At 46.7% G+C, this 21682-nt stretch overlaps 1 protein-coding gene across 1 annotated transcript in view; it reads right to left on the reverse strand.

Annotated features, from left to right (window-relative positions):
• Positions 1 to 886: 886 nt before the first annotated feature.
• The window catches only part of LOC119159956 (monocarboxylate transporter 5), a 31530-nt gene continuing 10734 nt past the window's right edge, over positions 887 to 21682 (reverse strand). The window contains exons 2-5 of the mRNA XM_037412741.2: positions 15603 to 15891; positions 12726 to 12869; positions 10702 to 11718; positions 887 to 1555 (exon numbers count right to left, since the gene is read on the reverse strand). Of these exons, the coding sequence (XP_037268638.2) occupies positions 1356 to 1555; positions 10702 to 11718; positions 12726 to 12869; positions 15603 to 15834 (1593 nt within the window). The 5' untranslated portion in view covers positions 15835 to 15891 and the 3' untranslated portion in view covers positions 887 to 1355. The remainder of the gene's footprint in view (positions 1556 to 10701; positions 11719 to 12725; positions 12870 to 15602; positions 15892 to 21682) is intronic.

Raw genomic sequence — 21682 nt, forward strand, 5'->3', positions numbered from 1 at the left:
TCGGTTTGATACGCGTATCGCATTTTTTCCCTTTCAAAGTTTTGCGGGGTACGTCGACATTGTGCAAATTCAGTAGTTATGGTCATATCGTCAGTTTACCTAGCACTGTTGTGTAAAAGGTACCTTATGGTCGAATGAAACGCTGGCATAACATCACTGCCGAGGCAGTACTTACGTGAGCGAAGCGTCCTTCTTGGGCATATTCCTGTGAAACGAGGAAGTTTAAGTAATAGCTAGCTCAGTTATCAGACTGTATACGTAATCTTTGTTACATTGTTTTATAACGAACAGCCAACACTGCAATCCCAATCGACCACAGACAAGCACCTTGGCCAGAGTCAGACCCGTATTCGCAAACGAAGCTTATTTCGATGTCGTTCCTAATTTTCTGTACAATGTACGTGCGTTATTAGGGCACATAAATTGTAGCAGCGTAATAAATAACCCAATATTCGCTGATAAATGCTTACGTACTTTGCTTACAAAGCGCACTCGAAGCACAACACTGATAAGAAGATCGTGAGAGCAGGATAAGTGTGGCAGTTTCGGCTAGTTGATATGACATGACGATAGTTATAGCGCAAGAAACGAGGACAAAGTGTCCTTCTTGTCTCATTGTCGTCGTTCTGTTCTCGCACTACAGTTATCGTCATTTCAATAAGGTTCGTTTATGAATACGGTCTTTGATATCAGGCACGTGTTTATGCAAAACATTTATTTATTTTGTGTAACACGTAGTTTTATTGTAAAAACACAAACACCTGACGATGTAACGACCACTTGTACGCACAAAACACGAAGGTTTTAAAAGCGTCGGTTCAGGGGAACGCCACAATGTTCCAGATAATAAAATACTTTGTGCCAGTAGAGAAACTGCACAGCTGATTTCGGTTTCTCTTTGAAGAGTTCTTCTGAAGTAATCCAGAATTCGATGCCATCAAGCTTGGTTGAAAGAAGGCATTCAAAGAAAAGAAGGAAAGCTCACCACAACAAACAAAAACACTTCGAAACAAAACGAGACGTTTTGACTCACAATGTAGTAAACTGTCCACAAATGAAATTCGTACTTCATTGTGAATGAGGCCCTCGTATTGGAGCTGGAATATTTCATTTTATTTTAAAGTGTTCTTATTGTGATCGACGTTTATTTTTCTTCGTAGCTCTTCAGAAGCTGGAGAAAAAAAAGCGAACTCTGCTGTATCTTGATAAGTACAAGATCTCACACTTTCAGCTCGCCCTCTCTCCATGGCAGTGTTGAAGCTGTCGCATGTACCATCTCAAGTTAGCAGGCTAAAGTATATTAACGCTCATCAGCACGCATGTTCCGCCAATCCAATGGCATTTGTGTACCGCATTCAGCACCTCTGTTCTAATTGATCCCTTTGGTCCACTGCAATATGGGCGAGAGACTTTTGTGACCAATTTGATCCTCTTCTCTTGGGGCACGTCCAGTCATACACCAGAAAAATGCCCAGCAAAACGAAAACGACTGTGTTTAGAGCAGCGAGCATCCTGTAGAAGCCATCGTAGGACCCCATTGTGTCTCGGAAGAACCCTGCGAAAAACAAAACAAAAATAAAACAAAATCACATTAAATGAAAAACGATGCACTCGTACGCTTTTGATAATACTGCCACGTTCTATTTCACAAGTTTTTGTTATCGTTCCGAAACACCACACGATTCTCGGCGCAAACCGCGCCTGCAGGTTTCGAGAAGGTTCCGGACTGTAGTAGATCATTTCGATAAGATCACGCCCACTGTGCGAACGGTACAGATTGTTCTGGAACCTGCGCCACCACCAGCGATAACGTTAGAACATTCGACGGCAAGGGTATAAATGCCGACGCGCTTCGCCGCTTGTCAGTTGTTGATCGAAGGCCGACGCTGCGTTCGCCGCTATCAGTCCGAGACTGCTATCTGTGCAAAACTGCTGCTGTAATTAGACTTCCCTTTACCGGGCACAGGTTCGCCCAAATAAACAGTTAAATTCCAACACGAAGTTTCCTGTCTTCGGCCACGTCACGACCCCGTGACATCTGGTGGAGGTGCTGCTTCGTTCATGTACCGGACGCCCCCGTCAAGCCGTGAACCCAGCCCCCGTCGCGGAGAAGACACTGACGCCAACCAAGAAGAGCGAACGAGCCGCCGACAGCAAGGTCTCCCACCGGAGTACGGCCTTCTACAAGACAGGGCGCGGAAGACCAAGACCATGACCTCGACTGCAGCGACAATGACAACCGGAGCGTCCCAGCCCGCGATCGTATTTCATCAACCCAGGGAACCACCAACGTTCCATGGCTCATCGTTTGAAGACCCGGAAACCTGGCTAGAAACACACGACCGTGTGGCCGCCCTCAACCACTGGGACGACGAAGAAAAGCTCCGTCGTGTGTACTTCTACCTGGAAGACACCGCAAGGACCTGGCAAGAGAATCGGGAGTCCACGCTCAGAACGTGGGATGTCTTCTGCGGCGCATTTCTGCAAACGTTCGCAAGCGTCGCTCGCAAAGAGAGGGCCGCTGCTCTACTCGAGACCCGGGTTCAGCTACCAAATGAAAAGGTTGGAATTTTCACAGAGGAGATGACCCGCCTATTCCGTCACGCTGACCCAGACATGCCTGAGGAAAACAAAGTTCGTTTCCTCATGCGAGGGGTCAAACAGGAGCTCTTGGCAGGACTAATGAGGAATCCACCGAACACCGTTCAAGAATTTGTATCCGAGGCGACCACCATCGAAAAAACGCTGGACATGCGCACCAGACAGTATAATCGTCGCCTGACTCCAGAATGCGCTGCTGCTCAAGCCAGTGACTCCGACGATCTGCGTGAAACGATCCGAGCGATCGTGCGGGAAGAGCTGCGCAAACTGTTGCCTTCGGCGCAGCCTCAAGTGGATTCGATCGCCGACATTGTGCGAGAAGAAGTCCGGCAATCGCTTCGGATTCCCGAAACACCGCCGCCCGAGCCAAAAACTATGAGCTACGCCGCTGCAGTGCGCCACAACGCTCCTCCCCGTCCAGTCCAAAACGCCGCCCCGTCACACTTCCGTCGCCAGACGCCACCGCCGCCACCACCCCAACCGACGTCCTACCGTTCCCCAGCGGGCCAGCGCAGTGCACCGAGAAAAACGGACGTTTGGCGTGCACCTGACAACCGCCCGCTCTGCTACCACTGCGGCGAGGCCGGGCACACATACCGCCGTTGCCAGTACCGACAGATGGGACTGCGTGGCTTCGCCGTCAATGCACCGCGTCCGCAGCCAGGAGATCGGCCACGTGACATCGCCGACTACCTGGCAGGAACTCAAGGGACACCACGAAGTCCTTCCCGTTCGCCGTCGCCCAGCCGCCGCGTGTCACCGCACCCCCGGCAGTACTCTGGCCCAACGCGGGGCCGGTCTCCTAGCCCGTATCCGGGAAACTAAGGGCAGCAACCGATGGAGGTGCGGTTGCTGTGCGACGAACTACCGAAGATCCTCCGACGACGACGCCGACGCGACGGAGCTTTTTGAACACAACACCAACCAGGCAAAGCCCTGAAGGCAAAAGCTCACTTACCGAAGGTGGCCGGACGACGCAACATGGAAGCAGCGGAACAAGCCGACGCAGCCGTGACCCGACGCCACGCCCTAACTGTAATGCGAGACGGCGAACTAGCGACCTCGACGTTCTTACCGACGGCCACAGTGTGACTGCTCTCGTCGATACTGGAGCTGACTATTCTGTCATCAGTGGGTCGTTCGCCGCGAAGTTAAAGAAAGTTAGGACAGCTTGGAAAGGCCCTGAAATCCGCACAGCCGGAGGTCATCTCGTAACGCCTGCAGGAATATGCACAGCGAGAGTCACCATTAACGGCCGTATTTATCCTACAGACTTCGTAGTCCTACAGCGTTGCTCGAGAGACGTCATCCTTGGCATGGACTTCTTATGCCTCCATGGTGCTGTCATCAACCTAAAAACAAGGTCGATAACGTTATCCACAGAAGAAGCACTACCGCCGCGCACGCCGTCAGGACACCATGCCTTGAATGTGCTGGAAGAACAAGTCACCATTCCGTCTCGCTCAAGCGTCATTATTTCAGTCGGCGCTCCTAAATCACCTGACTTGGAAGGCGTCGTTGAAGGCAGTCAGCATCTGTTGGTCACCCGAAATATTTGCGTCGCAAGAGGAATTGCAGAGCTGCGGGGAGGCAAAGCAACGGTTATGCTCACGAATTTCAGCAATGAGTACAAACATGTGAACAAAGGAACAACGGTCGCATACATCGAAGAAATTGTCGAAGCCACCAGTGCTTTCCCCCTCGCCGATTCTGCGGAACCTGCTCAGAGGAACCAAGCCCCTCCGATAGCTTTCGACGTCAATCCCAGACTTCCGAACTATAAGCAAGAACAGCTCAAGGCCCTGCTCCTGCAATACGAAGATTGCTTTTCGTCGTCATCGAAAATTCGGCAGACCCCAATCACGAAACATCGAATCATAACCGAAGAAAATGCCAGACCACTCCGTCAGAGTCCGCACAGGGTTTCGACGCGAGAACGTGAGGCAATGAAGAGACAAGTTGATGAAATGCTGCGAGATGACATTATCCAGCCGTCCAAGAGTCCGTGGGCATCCCCCGAGTTGTTAGTGAAGAAAAAGGATAGGACCCTACGTTTCTGCGTCGATTATCGCCGCCTGAACAAAATCACAAGAAAGGACGTATATCCTCTCCCACGAATAGACGACGCCCTTCATCGGCTCCATAACGCCAAGTACTTCTCGTCAATGGACCTCAAGACTGGCTATTGGCAAATCGAAGTCGACGAAAGAGACCGAGAGAAGACGGCGTTTATAACACCGGACGGCCTCTTCGAGTTTAAGGTGATGCCCTCCGGCCTTTGCTCAGCGCCTGCAACTTTTCAACGCGTTATGGATACAGTACAGGCAGGATTGAAGTGGCAGACTTGCCTTGTGTACCTGGACGACGTCGTCGTGTTTTCCTCGAGTTTCGACGAGCATCTTCGGCGCCTTGAAGCTGTACTTCAAGCCATCAAGACGTCCGGACTCGCACTGAAGCCAGAAAAGTGCAGATTTGCGTATAAGGAGCTCTTGTTTCTGGGGCACGTTATCAGCAAGTCTGGAGTTCGTCCCGATCCACGGAAAACAGCCGCCATCGCCGACTTCCCGCCGCCCACTGACAAGAAGGCCGTGCGCCGATTTCTGGGCCTGTGCGCCTATTATAGGCGGTTCGTGAAAAACTTCGCCCGCATCGCCGATCCTCTCACTAACCTTACCAAGGCCGACTCGGAGTTCAAATGGGAAACGCCACAGCAACACGCTTTCCAGGAGCTTAAACATCGCCTCCAGACGCCTCCGTTACTTGCCCATTTCGACGAATTCGCCGAGACAGAAATACATACTGACGCAAGCAGCGTAGGTCTTGGCGGCGTTCTTGTGCAGAGGGCTGACGCACTTGAAAGGGTTATTAGTTACGCCAGCCGATCGCTATTCAAAGCAGAAGCAAATTATTCCACAACAGAAAAGGAGTGCCTCGCCATCATCTGGGCTACGTCGAAATTTCGCCCCTACCTCTACGGCAGGCCCTTCAAAGTTGTGAGCGACCACCACGCCTTGTGTTGGCTAGCCACCCTGAAGGACCCTTCAGGTCGCCTCGCACGATGGAGACTGAGACTTCAAGAATATGACATTACTGTCATTTACAAGTCCGGCAAAAAACACTCCGACGCTGACTGTCTCTCTCGTGCGCCTGTCGACCAACCGCTACCCGACGACTCGGATGACGACTACTTCTTGGGAACGATAACTACCGACGACTTCGCTGAACGACAGCGGGCCGACCCGGAACTTAAAGCCCTAATAGAATACCTCGAAGGCAGGACCGCCGAAGTCCCGAAGGTATTCAAGCGCGCACTTGCGTCGTTCTTTCTACGAAACGGTCTTCTACAAAAGAAAAAAATTTTCACCGCTTCGAGCTAAGTACCTCCTTGTGGTGCCTTCAGCTCTGCGACCAGAACTCCTGCAGTCCCTGCACGACGATCCGACGGCAGGGCACATCGGTGTTTCCCGCACGCTCGCGAGGATACAAGAAAGGTACTACTGGCCACGTCTTACCGCCGACGTCACTCGTTATGTGAGGACATGCCGGGACTGTCAGCGACGCAAGACACCGCCGACAAGGCCAGCAGGACTTCTGCAGCCAATTGATCCACCTTGCCGACCTTTCCAGCAGATTGGCATGGACCTACTGGGGCCGTTCCCGACGTCGGCTTTCGGAAACAAGTGGATCGTGGTAGCTACCGACTACCTCACCCGCTACGCCGAGACAAAAGCCCTGCCAAAAGGCAGTGCATCCGAGGTAGCTAAGTTCTTCGTCGAAAATATCGTCCTACGTCACGGCGCCCCGGATGTCCTTATCACCGACAGAGGAACGGCATTCACTGCGGACTTAACTCAAGCGATCTTGGCATACAGCCAAACAAACCACCGCTGGACGACAGCGTACCACCCACAGACCAACGGCCTCACCGAGTGGCTTAACAAGACGATCGCCGACATGCTGTCAATGTACATCGATGTCGAACACAAGACGTGGGACGCCATTCTTCCGTATGTGACCTTCGCTACAACACGGCGGTGCAGGAGACGACGCAGATATCTCCATACAAATTGGTCTACGGAAGGAGCCCGGCAACGACGCTCGATGCCATGTTACCCAACGTCACCGACGAAGAAAACCTCGATGTGAGCGAGTATCTTCAACACGCCGAAGAAGCCCGACAACTTGCGCGTCTCCGTATCAAGAATCAACAGACGACCGACAGCCACCGTTACAACCTTCGACGACGCTTCGTGGAATACCAGTCCGGTGAACGTGTTTGGGTGTGGACGCCGATACGCCGGCGTGGACTAAGTGAAAAGCTTCTGCGACGGTACTTCGGACCGTACAAGGTGGTTCGACGTCTCGGCCCACTTGATTACGAGGTTGTCCCCGACGGCATCACGAACTCTCAACGACGCCGATCGCGACCTGAAGTCGTCCATGTCGCGCGCCTCAAGCCGTTTCATGCACGTTAAACTGAAACAGTGTTTTTTGTATTATTGTTGTATTGTAATTTATTCATTGTACTTTCTTGCATTATTATTGTACCTTCATCTTTAGTTAAAGCATTGGGACGATGCCTTTTTCAGAGGGGGCAATGCCACGTTCCATTTCACAAGTTTTTGTTATCGTTCCGAAACACCACACGATTCTCGGCGCAAACCGCGCCTGCAGGTTTCGAGAAGGTTCCGGACTGTAGTAGATCATTTCGATAAGATCACGCCCACTGTGCGAACGGTACAGATTGTTCTGGAACCTACGCCACCACCAGTGATAACGCTAGAACGTTCGACGGCAAGAGTATAAATGCCGACGCGCTTCGCCGCTTGTCAGTGTTTGATCGAAGGCTGACGCTGCGTTCGCCGCTATCAGTCCGAGACTGCTATCTGTGCAAGACTGCTGCTGTAATTAGACTTCCTCTTTACCGGGCACAGGTTCGGCCAAATAGACAGTTAAATTCCAACACGAAGTCTCCTGTCTTCGGCCACGTCACGACCCCGTGACAATACAAATTAGCTTAAACAGGAGTGACTTGTGTCATTTCATTTATTAAACACTTTTTTATAATGTATTGCGTTCTTTTATTCTTATAACTATAATTTCGAACGAGGCTCCCCTATCGAGGCCCAAAACTTCATGTAAACTATGTTCTTTCTTGGTTAGTGTATATCTTCGCGATTACACGCTGCTCTAACGTAAATGAAAGAAAAAGTTGTGGTACCTTTTTTTTCAGGGTGAAGCAATATTTGATGGTCCCTGGTAAGATATATTAGTAGATATAGCTCTATGGAGAAGTTATGTGGTCTTTTTTATTCGCTAGTCATATTCACAATGCCGAATAAATTATGACACGTAGTGTTAAAAATTCAGTACATTTTCAATAAATAAGACACAGTCAACAGTGTAGGCAAAACGAAATGTAAGATAAAATAAGTGAAGCGAAAGAGTGCCATATCCACTAAGCGTCCTTTCTGTCCCGTGTTATTTTCTTTACCAAATCTGCTCTCCCCTAAGCAAAACACTGAAAGATGCCAGACTCGAATTTATTGATTTGAAAATGAAGTCTCCTCTCTCTCTCTCTCTCTCTCTCCAGGTAACGTGGCCAGCACCATGTAAAGTTATGCGAAAAAAAGCTTTTAGAATTATTGTTCACAACATTAGTGGCAACTTGGTCGCACTCTTGAAGTGCAGAAAATATAAAGCACGTGAAATTTATTTCTCACAAAAACGGGTCACGAACTCGCTCACAGCGCAAACGTAGGTTGCTAGACGTTGCGCCATGGGATCAATTGTGCATGCAGGATGGGCAACAATTTAGAAAAGACTTCCAGACGCTCAACTGCGCAGAGAGAGTAAACGGAAAGAGGTAAATATTGTGTTTTTGATGCTATCAGGCCAGCAAAGTATAAGAAACGGACTGTGTTGGCCGAGTTCCAGGTTTACACCAGCGGGTTTCCCACACAGAAGTAGCATTTCCTTATTTACGATGAATGGATGATGGATGAAAAAAACTATACAGGTCGAATAGGTCGATCGAGCCCGAGGCGGAGCGCTGCTTGCACGTTAAGAGCGAGAGACCTGGGCTTTCGGCCACTTGGCGGGCTGCTTGGACAGCCTGCAACTGTCCCTGTATTGTGGTATACAGAAGAGCTGTACAACAGGGGCTTACACTGAAATAGACATCAAATGTAGGACTATGCGTGCGCTAGTGAAACTAAGGCGGTGACAAAAATCATAAGACACGCTGAGAGCTCAGAGTAACAGGTGAAGTGTTGTGCTTACTGAGGCACAAATTTCAACATGAAAACGTAACTACTGTTTATTTTATTCGAAACATTAGTGTGCCAGCATACTAACGCTGCGCTCTGCCTATTAGCGAGAGAGTATGCCTAATGGTCTCCCAAGCACACTCACTTTGTAGCGAACGCCGTTGACGCATGTACGTCAGTACAGATACCAAGTTCATGCTGATAAAAACTTAGCAACTGCTATTAGAGGGACCCATATTTCTATATCTGGCATAAAAAAGAAAGATTTTCAGAACAGGAGCGTAGCAGGAAAGTAACTACACGTGCATTGGTTCCACAACCTGTTTTGGCCACCTGTGTTAACGTCACAATTGGCCGTAGAAGATATCTACGGAAAGAAGAAAAACGGCAGCAGAGTTAGCTTTTCGTGACGGAATAGAACGAATCCTCACTTAACAGCATATCCAAGTCGTTCTGAATCAGCTCTATGCTTGTTACGTTAAAATTTCTTTTGCGCAGTCATGTTTCTTTCGCTGGGGAGCCATGATGCGAAAACACTGAACGTTCAAACGCAGCTTGCCGTACAGGGGTTCAGCAAGATCCTGTGGTGTGCTGCTCTTTTTGTGCGTGCTATAAGACTACCTTTTGGAAGTGCAAATGACCACCTGTGCAGTGTCATCAAAGCCTTCCAAACGCGATCGGCACGGAAGGCCACTTCATATCTTCACCTTCTCCCTCTCAGCGCGTATCTCCACCATCGCGGCCCCTCCCTCTCTCCACCTCTTCCAGCTGACGGCGATCCGTGACCGATCACTTCCCTAGTAAATGATCCGTCAGCGACGTATTTGCCAAGGAAGCCGCGGCACCCAAATTCGAACAACTTAACCGCATGCAGCGAGCTGTGGGAGAGTGAAAGAAGATTGGCGGCTTCAACGTCACATTTTAGCTAAAGCTGTTGCCAGGCGTCCAAAACGCCGCCGGAACTTTAGTTATTCTAAATTGTTTACTTATCTCCGCAGTTTTATTCTAAGAATAACGAGGAAATTGTTGGCTCAATATAGCTCCTGATTATTTTTACTTCTGTTTCTCAGCGGTTGTAAATATTATGTCAAGACAAATCGCTCTTGATTCCTGCTGGTCATAAAGCTTGTGTTTGTCAAAATTTTATCTTTTTATAGAGCACCAGGCCACAAGAAAAAGAAACAAAAACAATCCATACCCACTGCGTTTGTCGTTATGCAGTGATCTATAGTAAGTCACGTGAAACGTACAAAGACAATGATGAACGTTAAGGCAGCGAAATTAAAGTAAGCCCAAGTTGGGGTCGCATGTCTATCACTAACGCTGTGGCTTTCTTTCTTCGTTGCCTCATCGTCGTCGTCTCGCAGAGTGTTCACTACATGGAGTTTACAATACAGAATTTTCCTCCCAAAATGTAAGAATATTAGAACGTACAAGGCAGAATATAGACCAACTGTAAAACTACAAAGAAAAAGATTAAGAGGTTGGTATACATATTCTTGTGTTGTGTGTCCTGTTTTTAACATTGGTCTGTCGTAGTGTTCATCAAATTTTTTTCGTTGTTGATACCATACTAAACGAAGTTTATTGTCCAGTACGTCATTGAAGCGTTTTCATTTGTCCTGCAGTGCAGATGCGATTCTCCGAAAATATTTAGACCTTACCACATTCATAGACGGGCAAGTATGTCAATGGCTGCATTGAATTTTACATTGGTGCCGGCGAAGACAATGATCATACTATGAACCCGAGATGCCACATTGTACATAGGCGTACGTGGGATGGCTTCCAAGCTGGCGTTAAAGCTGCAGTTCGGAGTGACTGTACTCACCAATGATTGAAGCACTGCTGAGTGAGACTGGTACCATGACGAGTCCGTAAAGGCCCGTGCATGTAGCCAGCCTTTCGATGCCCATATACTGAGCCAAGAGGATACCTCGTATGGCTGTTGAAAAACCGGCCACTGTGGTCTCTGTGACTCGCAATGCCACGATCTCGCTGAACGAAGGGCCAATGTGGGGCAGAATCACGGCGCAGATGGCCTCGAGGGCGTAGGAGCTGGCGAAGAGCGGAAATCGGCTAATCGGAGCCCAGTCTGACAGGGGCATTATGAAGATGCGGCCCACTAGATGGCCCGCGGCACCAAACTCGACGAGGTGCGTTGCCAATTCCACTTTGATTCCTTTGTCGACAGCGTAGTCCACAGCTGTGGTACCGAACGACACTCCCGAATAGTCACCCACGACTGTCGCAAAAAGGAACACGTAGAAGGCGGGTGTTCGAAACACTGCGGCGGCAAATCGACGGAGGCCTCGAAAAGCCTCGGAAATAGAGCTCATGGAAAGACTTTGTGACCCTTGTTGTTGGTCTTGACGTTTGCTGGATGGGGGAGTGTCTTCTGTGATCACTGGTTCTACGCAAACCGTAACGTTTGACTCTGCGGATTTCTTCCCCGCTCTCCAATCGACGGGATCGTTTACGTGGCTCAGACTGATCGTTGCTGGTGGTCTTTGTTGAGGCACCTGCAGTCTGTGAGACGAGATGGTCTTCCGCTGACGAGAGTGCCGTGATAGTCTTGAGAGGAGTTTTCTCAACACTTCCGTATTCACTGGGCTAGGGTTCTTGAGCAGCATGCTCAGTGGTATGGAGTGCAAGAGAAGAGCCCCGGTCATCAGAAGGGTACCGTCGAGAGCATACTTTGCGCGGAGATGTGTGAGGAATGCTGGGCCCAGTAAACCAGATATGCCCCACGCAGTGAATGTCAACGTGAAGGCGGTGCCCTTGTACCTGTCAAAGTACATCAGGATGTAGATAGCGACTGATGACACAAAGATTCCGACGCCGAGTCCTGCGTAAAAAGAAAGGGAGACGTTATCTAGGGATGAAGCAAAATATGCCCTGCTTTTCAGGCCTACTTTGCCTGTGTAAGAAGACAATACAGATTTCCCCAGTGATGTTGTCAGGTAAACTTTTTGTGTAAGCAATAAAGCACAACGTGGCTCATGTTGGTGGTGGTCTTTACTGCGGTGGCTGCGTCAGACATCTGAATTCGTATATACTACGCAACTGTAAGTTATGCACATGTAAAACATTATATGCGTTGACACGTGCCCGAGTAAATTATATCAATAGCCCTGAGTGAAAATTCTGTTTCATCATATAATTTAGAAGGAAAGTGCCATAATTATATATTTGAGCCCCTGCCATTGTAATTATAGCGGCTCAAGTCAATAGTTCTTTGAGACATTATGCATTATTAGGCTGACTCTTTCAAAGAACTTTTTATACAAGAAATGTGTTAAATTCTGTCGTTCAATACTAGTACCACTTCAGAAGCTCGCGGAGTGTCCTTCTGAAAGGCAGATGCCTACAAGTATGCATTAATTAACACCGTATAGTCAGCATAGTTCATTGTGAGGCTCTATTGGCTATTAGTGAGTGAAAACAGGCCGTTATATAACGAACCCTCGCTGGCGTTACTCACTTTACCTATTAGTCAATTGAACTACGGGGTGGACAAAAAGCAATGGGAGACACAGCCGCGGACAACGGAGTGTTAGGTGTTATGACGAGATGAGGAATTTCGCAGGCATAAAATAAAGTGAACCTTGTTGCACAGCGTAGGGTAAATTGGACGTCATTGGGAATGTTCTTCCCCCGACAGAGGCCTTAACTGAGTTGGAAGCCACATGATGAAGAGACAATGGTGGCAGCATGCGTTCAGGTACTATAGGCCATAGAAGAAACAGCAGTTGGCGTCCCCCGCCTTAGAAATTCACAGGGTATAAAGTAGGGGGGGGGGGAGTGTGCGCGGTATGCTGTGATATGTCTTTGAATATAACCCACACTCCTCACCATACATGACGCCAAGACTGATGGACAGCCAGATGATCTCGCGGGCAAAGGCTGACGTGATAACCCCTAGCGATGCTAGGAGTGCTCCCAGAACGGCGATGTTAGCGACGGGGGCGCGTCGTTGAAGCGCACCCACAATTAAACCTGAAAAAAAAAAGAAAGGCAGTTTACGTGACGTGCGTTTTCGTATTGCAGACTGAACGATTGAATCTTGAAGTTATGTGAGATCACTGTGAAATCAAATGAACAATCAATCTCGCAAGTCGATGAGCCTTGCTAGTCGCACCAAAAACAGACTACTCAGTTGTTCAACAGAAAGCGTTGGTATGTAAAGCTTTGTTCGCCTCTTTATTCTCCTTTCGGTGGTTCAGCGTGAAATACCATGATATGATTATTATATATGTCATAATAAAGGTCTCCAGAAATTTCGGCCCCCTGGGTTTATGTAACGGGCACCTAAATCTAAGTACATGGGCCTCAAACATTTTTGCCTCAATCGAAGATGCAGCCGCCACAGCTGCGATCCGATCTCGCCACCTCCGGGTTAGCAGTCGAGTGCCATAACAGCTACACCAGTGAGGAGGGGTGTTCGCCTTCTCTTTAGGGCGAAGTATACATTGTCTGCAATTAATTGGGCAATTCACTCTAAAAACGTTTAGTTTATACAGGGGCGTTGGCGTTCTGTGTCAGTTCCATCAGGCACCTACTCAGAGGTGTCTAGGGAAGGGCCCCCGTGGTACACATCGGTGTGGAGCCGTATAATGCATGCCTGCATGGTATTGCGAGAGGCCATTTACATCCGTATCACATTTATTACAATGCATTTGACGCAGCTGATTTTTAAAGAGTTGTCTCATATACTTTTTGTTGCTTCGTTAACTTCTGGTTTACATTAAGTTGGTGTGAAATTAAGTCCCAAAATTTTTTTTGCCCTAAAGTTCTATCACCCACCAAACTGTTCATTGACAAATTGAGCTGCACATTCTCCGCCTATGCCGTCTGCCACTATTCCTACACATTCCCAAAGCGCCACTTAAGAAAGTTTGCGCCACAATATTCAGATATGTCCTTCGAAGCATTTGTAGAAACACAGTCATGATCACTATTTATATCCATCATCATTTTGCGGTGCTAGTAGCTCAAGACATGAGTCAGTCGGACTACAAGCTCCCGTTTTTGGTGGAACGGGCACTGCAGCTGCCGCCACTCTTCTTCGGCGCTACAAATAAAGTGGTGAGATTGGCACAGACCCTACGGCCACCTTCACGTCGTCTCACGCCTCGTATTGTCTCGCTACACTTAATTTCAACCTTTCCAAATATTATTTCATTATCTGCTTCCAATTCTCATGGTAATACTGGCTGATATGCTTCAGTCATTCCTTCTCAACAATTTTCGACTCACAGATTTCTCAAGTAATCGTGGGAACTGTGTTAAGCACTGTTGTTCGGGGCTGACGGCCACGGTTCATTACACTACGTCTGAGTTGTTTGTGGCACTTGGTAGTACAGTAAACTATAGACCCAAAGAAAACTGAAGTTCCGCACCTCATAATTTCATTTGTATTCCACCTGCGCAATGCGTAATATGCTGTGAAATATGTCGACTGTATCTATCTTTGCGGGGCGCTGTTGGTTCGTATCACTCGAACCAATCGTCAGTGCAGCTCGTGTATGTAGTTAAGGTGATGCAAACATACCTTCCCCGCCCCCTTGGTATACACAACTTTTCTATAGACGGTTTGCCCCGTGTGGCGCCGGATGGTGACGCATAACAGTGGCATACGATGCCAATATACCCTGTCCTACTTCATTCAATCTTCATATTCTCTTCATCCTCACATCGGTGCCCCTCAAACTTACTGTTCCTTTCCACCCCCTTGATATATATGGCTTTTTTATAAATCAGGTGTCTCCAACAACTCACGCCGCCCGTGCATGACTGTCTTCGTCCCACTGTCCTTGTAATTATGTACAGCCGCGCTCAGTATTAGTCGCAACATGCTATCTGCGCTTAAAATGACAATTGCGAAGTGCACCTACCCAGAGAAAAACATTTATGAATTAAAGTAGCTCACTAGTGGTACTTCGTGAACCAATTTGACACTTGTCGGCGTTATTTTTCAGACGTGAGGTCGCATTAACCACAGCCAGTGTGTTACATCTCATATTGAGCCCCACTGTACGTGTTCTACATAGGCTATACGGGTCTGATTAATTGTTTTTAGGAAGCACGTCATGGAATCGCCATGTGTTCTAACTCAACCATGAAACTAAAAGTATGTTTAGGAACCGGCGTCCCGATTTTAGTCATTTAGATTTAGGCAACCACTTCCGACATGTTGGAATTCTAGCGCCAGAGCTCCTTCGCAAATGACCTGTATGTGAGATATGCCAAACTTTTTATTTTTCAAATGGTGGCGTTAGCTTAAATCTCTATCCCCTCACCCTCTCCCCCGTTACTGCTTCCTTGTCCACGCCCTTGCGAATCTAACTTGTGTCAGTGGTCAGTGCGACTCGCTGGCTGTAGTGCGCTTGATATCCCTTCTATAGCAGTTTTAGCAGTACATGAATTTGGCTGCGCAACACCCGGTTTCCGTTTTGTCAGCACTGAAACTATGCTCAGATACACTATGCTAATGCTGAAATAGTTTACATTCACCTATAAAGCGTACGCCACACGATTGTCGGTCATTCCTACAGTACCCCAACAACAACGTATGCTGCACACTTAACATGTTAGCGTAGCGAATATAACTTGAAACAGGAGAATCCAGCCCTAACATCTTGTTTTACATATTTTCTGTGTCCAAGCATATCGTATTAAAGTAAAAAAAAATTTGAGGTAAGAACTGCTTGATAAAATTGCAAGACATACCCGAAACATGCATTGCCATGGTTAAGGAGTTTTGGGGCCAGGATGCTCGCTCTCGGCTCACGTCGTAGTCATCAACGAAGAAAACGAAAAGAACGGCCATGTATGAAGCTGGCAGTGTGATGAGCAGCGTGGACAGCGCAGCCAAGACGGGAATGCCCCAGCACGTGTCCATCGGGAGGCTGTCCCGGCAAGTTCCATTCCCACGCTTGATGGACACTGGCGGGGGCGACATTGGCTTTCTCTGTCGAATTTGTACAAAGTGAAATATGGTCCGCTTGTATCCCACGTCCTGGAAAGCAAATATATCCAAATTGCAAACGTGTGTTTCTTCTGTGTGCGGCACTTTTGCAATAAATATCTTGCAATATGGCTCTGGTGGTGGAGCTTTATTTTATTACTTTTTGCACCTGAGGAAAATCATACCATCGCAGTTGTACGCAGTTTCAATACGTGAAGTAAGAGAAGTCAAAACCTATTAATTAACACTGGGGTTGAGATAATGTCAGAATTAGGCGCGTTGTAAGAAAAGCTGATTACAATCACTTTTCTTGAAAGTTGCTGAATGAAGAGTTAAACTATGATTGCCGGTCAAAGTTTAACAATTTTAAGCACGTAGAGTTTCAATACGCCTCATCTATTCGAGCAATATTTGCTCACAAATCAGTCGAAAAAAAAAGGGGGGGGGGAGAATGTAAGCTCTCGGTATGGGTGCACTGCACTAGTAGTCAAGCTCAATCATATCAAGTTGGTGTTAGGAACATTTACTTCTGTTTATTAAACCAAGACTTACCCTACTGGCCCGATAATTTTGTATAAAAAATGGCAAACTCCATTTAGGAATCCTAAAAGGGGCAGTGGGATCGTAAAAATTGCGGTATAATGATGCAGAAAAGAACACGACCACCTTACAAGACACCGTGCTTTTCGTTTCCTGTTGTTTGCCTGCCTGCATATATGCGTCTTTCCGATAAAGGAGCCAGTCGAGAGTCATCGCTTTATGTCCCGAGTCACGTAGAGTGCGCTCTGTTATCCAAGAGTATTCATTCATGGGCTTCGTCAAAGCGGCCCCCTGTTAACCATTACCGCACGACAAAGGGAACATATCAGGGGCTAAGTAATTTGCAGTTGCTTATTGCAGAAACAACTATGCGTGCTGTGTGGAGATATTGAGGATCACAACATGCTGTGATCATCAGAGTCACCAACACTTACTCCCCTAGAAACCATGTATTCTGCGAACGGTTAGTTTCCCAACTTAAACTCTTTATTATACCTTTACACTGCGTAAAATGCACTCCGTAAAGTTTCCTCCGTTATCTTTACACATTTCTCTCCATTTGTGAAAGACACAGCTGGATTAAGCCAGCTAGTTGATAAATTTAGACAAACAGACAACGACTCGTGAGACAAAAGTTTCCTATTATTGAGATACAATAGTGATAAAGTACGTATAGGATGTATTAATGGCTATGATCTTGTATAGCATATGCACAAATCTACTAACACCTATATCAATCGTTGGGATTGTCAGTGATTAAGAGATCAAAGAACATATACACATAATTGATGCATGTTCAGAACACAGAGGTCAAGTATAACAAAGCGATGACCACATTCACCGACGTCTTTGCATAGAATGGAATCACTGGATTTTATCTGAGCTAACGTGTGTGGCGCGGAAAAATGCTGGATTAAAAAGATGCTTGAGAAACTGAAGCTACAAGCAATGGGTGATAGGAATAAAAATGTTACGCGTTCTTCAAGAGACACAAAGGCACTGTCGTTTTTGAAGAGGTAGGCATGGATAGTCGATTACTAAGTCTACCTGAAAATATGACGAAAAATGAAGCCAGGTAGGGATCATAGTGAGCGAGTCACTGCACCATGAAATATTAGAAATGTAATGTACACTAGCGAGCACGCGTATATGAATTATAGGAGCGCGGTGCGAACTCGTCGTCTACTTTGGGTGAGCAGTGCTGTCGAGAGAATCACTCTGTTCGCGCGTCGACCGGGGAAACACTCTAGAAAGCTGACGCCTCACCGCTACATGATGGAAATGGCCATTGGGCCACTTACGAGCTGTTGTCGGTGCGCTTCTACTCATAGGTGTATGTGCCAAGCTGGAGAGCGCAGTCGAATAGAGATCATCTTGTGGTGAGGCAATATTTAGTAATTAACCGGCCTCGTATGGGCAATCGCAGATCATAGAGATGAGTTCATTCTCCTCTCAACATGAATAAGAAAACTTTGATGCTGCTGATACCATAGGCCTACAACTTCAATGCCAGCTTACAAATAAACATCGATGCACCATCCCGTGGCCCTTTGGCGAGAGGTATGTCTCCAGAAATTTTCGCACAAGTGCTGATGTAGAAGGCCTGACGGCTGAAGTACTTCTGCGTATTAAAACCAAACATTGAAACCAAAGGATGTCTAATGGGAAGGACGATGGGTTAAATGCGTACTGATTGTAAATGCAGTAAATCCGCACAAAGCAGCTGCGCGATGCGAAAACTGGCAACAGCGACTTTTATGTCTTTACGCATGGAAAAGCGTGTACGTTGCCCTTAGGCTCATTACCATTCTTGTAAATGCAAAAAAATTGAGTCTTTGTCACGTTTGAGAATGCGAAAAACCTCTTGAAAATTTACTTTCTTTTACGCGACAGGTTAAGTGTCTACCGCACGAATTTCGCGGACAGCTCGGCAGCAGTGTTTTGCGTGGCTTTGATGTCAAAGGGACCAAATACGCTGGGAATTCATTCTCCACCATAGGCCCGTGCACATGAAGGCAGCCCTTCTTTCCTCTGCCGCCTATCCCCTGATTTCTCTCGTACTTTCAGAGAATTATGATCACGGTGACTGCATGTACCCCGCTGAGAGAGAGGGGGGGGGTTAATAGGTAAAAATTTCGGCCCCTTACAACAATCTTTTGATTTCATTGAGGAGGACAACAGAAGTGTTAGTTTTTGTTGGGGAGCACCGATTGCTCTACTATTTCATGAATAAAACGTACAGCTGGCAACTGTTTTGAAAAATGGCCCGAAACTGCGTGTAAGGTTGTCAAAGACAGACTTCTAATGTCGGCTTCGTAATTGTCAGTGGTGCGAGCATTGTTCCAAAAGCAGGGTACTAAAAAAGAATGCTCATTCTAGGCCTCCAACTTTTCATTTTCGAACAAACAATTTCCTATAGGTGGCACCAAAATAGTTGGCGACCAACTTTTGCTTCTACAAACTTCACAAAAGTATATGACAATGTATACGTTTAGTTCAAGTAGACAACTCACATCCCAGCCTCTTCATCTCATATCCACGAAGCATTGTCTATGTTTGCCCGAGATCATCAATTAAAAACTGCGAGAACAGATCTTTTCGTTGCGTACTGAATTGCGGGAAAGTATAGTCGATAAAAGTAGACGTGGGTTTATTCCCATGCGACGCACGTGCGTGCCTACGATGAATCATGAAATGAGCAGCATTGCTCTATGGTGTTTCACGTAACACATACATTCCAAAGTAACGAGACATCTGCTCGTGTCAAACACGGCCCGCACGATACCCGCCAATGAATGACGCTACTTCCGGCCATCTTTGCACATTTTCACGGAGCGATGCCAGCTATAGACGAAAAGAAAAAGTTTGACTCTTCGCCTAAAAAGTATAGCGGCCAAGCTTCTATGTTAAAGAGCATGAGAGATTACTCTGAGTGATTGGTATATTGGCTTCCTCTCTACTTTCGCCTATAATGTATCGGCAGCCAAAGTTGTACTCGTTAAATTAGCTGCCCTGTTGTAATGGGAAAGTGCACAGTTTCCAAGTTTCTTGGCATCCCTGTCAGTAGCTATCATAGGTTATCATCTGACAAAAAAAAAAAACAGCAGATCTCAAGCATTGTGGTAATCGATTTTACGTTTAGTAGTTAGCGAGCAGCTACGTCGGAATTGTCGTTCGGAGCTGAGCTGTTCGGGTAGATCGACGTCTTCGCGAGAATGCATCATTTGGGGTCATATCGTGGTCTTGTCGCACCCGTTGATTGCACAGACGTCATGCTCGTGGACCTGGCTATTAGCAGTACCGGCTAAGACCTCCAGGTTTACATGAACAGATGCGTATGAGAAATGACCTGTAAAACAGAACTGCGGACTGACTGCCACCGTAGCTTCCGGCTGTACGTTCCGCACCTGCCGGTGGAACAGTCGCTCTTTGGCCCCTTTTGATGAATTAACGTTTATTTCATTATTACAACAGAGCAGTGAAACACGACCAATAATGTTCTTTATGTCTTATTTGACTTAATTGTTGGTTGAAATCATTATTATCAGCCTGGCTATCCTGCTACAAGAAAAAGGATTCTCCCATGCTCTGCCAGTAAAGTCGGTCCTGTGCTTGCTGCTGGCACTTTATGTCCACAAACTTCCTAATCTCATCTGCCCACCTAACGTTCTGTATCCCCCGCAACCATTTGCTTTCTCTGGGAATTTATTCAGTTACCCTTAATCCCCAGTGGTTATCCTGCCTACGCGCGATGTGCCCGGCCCATGTTCATTTCATTTCATTTATTGCATCCTTAAAGGCCCGAGGGCATTACATAATGGGGGGGAGGCAACAAATAGGCAGTGAGGGTGTACAATTCAATGTGATTAACTTATCATAAACAATACAGTTCTAAATACGCATATGAAAGTTTGGTCCAGAATGACAACGACAATGACAATAACAATTTCATCTTGATTTGAGCTATGATATCTTTAACTCCGATTTGTTCGCTGACCCACTCCACCCTCTTTTTATCTCTTAAAGTTAGGTCTATCATTTTTCTTTCCATCACTCGCTGCGTCGATCTGAATTTAATCTGAACCCTCTTTCTATACTTCCAGGTTTCCGTTCCAGGTGTGTACCGGCAAGATGCAGCTGTTATATACCTTCCTCTTGAAGGAGTGTGGCAATCTAGAAGTCATTATTTGGGAATGCTTGCCGAACGTGCTCCACGAAATTCTTCATCTTCTAGATCTTCTAGATCTCCGGGTTTGGCTCAGCTGTTATTACCTGTTCTAAATTCACGTTAAGTTGTACAACTGCAAGTGCACTGCTACCTATCTTGAAGCGCTGTTCTCTTCGAGGTTTTTGTACATTATTACTTTCGTTTTCTTCAGAATAATTTTAAGACCTACATTTCAGCTCTCCTTGTTTAATTCAGTAAGCATTATTTGCAATTCGTCCCCTGAGTTTCTCGGAAATGCTATGTGATCAGCTGAAATATGTTGTGTTTACTCCCCCCCCCCCCCCCCAAAAAAAATAAGTGCTTCCACACTCTCCTTCATTCGTCATAAGGACCACAGTGCTAAAGTAAACAAACACATGTATTCCTTAGCATACGCTCTTTTCATTTCAGCTTGAACATTCTTTTAAAATTCCAAATTAGGGCTACGTTGTGGCATACGAAGATTGTGCCTTACGTTACAATTGTGTGTTTACGAATTTTGGTTACATGCGTCTGTTTTTTCATTGTCACGTGATAATATGGACACTGTTTAATCCCACCACAAAGTGAAAATTGCTATGTTCTCAATTTTAACTGGCCTGGAGGGGCTATACAGTTATTCTGATTGGTACAACATGACATCCTTTGGGAATCTAACAAGATGTCTGCAACTGACAGTAATTAAAATACCACCACCCTTTTCGTTTTATTCTAGCTGCTTTGTAAGCAGCCTTTGTACAAATGTAGCAACGCTCTCTCTACTTGTTTTCCAGGCTGCAGGTCGGCTAAGTAGCGCTGCAAAGTCTCTTGGAACCGCGGGCAATAGAACTTATTGGTCTTATTTGTAAAAAGCGGGGCATTTCCTATGAATAATGTTTTCAAGCTTGGCGGATGTGGTGTAGTATCTTTTGATTGATTGATGTGGGGGGTTTAACGTCACAAAACCATCATATGATTACGAGAGAGGCCGTAGTGGAGGGCTCCGAAAATTTTGACCAGCTGGGGTTCTTCAACGTGCACCCAAATCTGAACACCCAGGCTTACAACATTTCCGCCTCTATCGAAAATGCAGCCACCGCCGCCGGAATTTGATCT

The sequence above is a fragment of the Rhipicephalus microplus genome, chromosome 3 (assembly GCF_043290135.1).
Source record: "Rhipicephalus microplus isolate Deutch F79 chromosome 3, USDA_Rmic, whole genome shotgun sequence".
Classification (NCBI taxonomy): domain Eukaryota; kingdom Metazoa; phylum Arthropoda; class Arachnida; order Ixodida; family Ixodidae; genus Rhipicephalus; species Rhipicephalus microplus.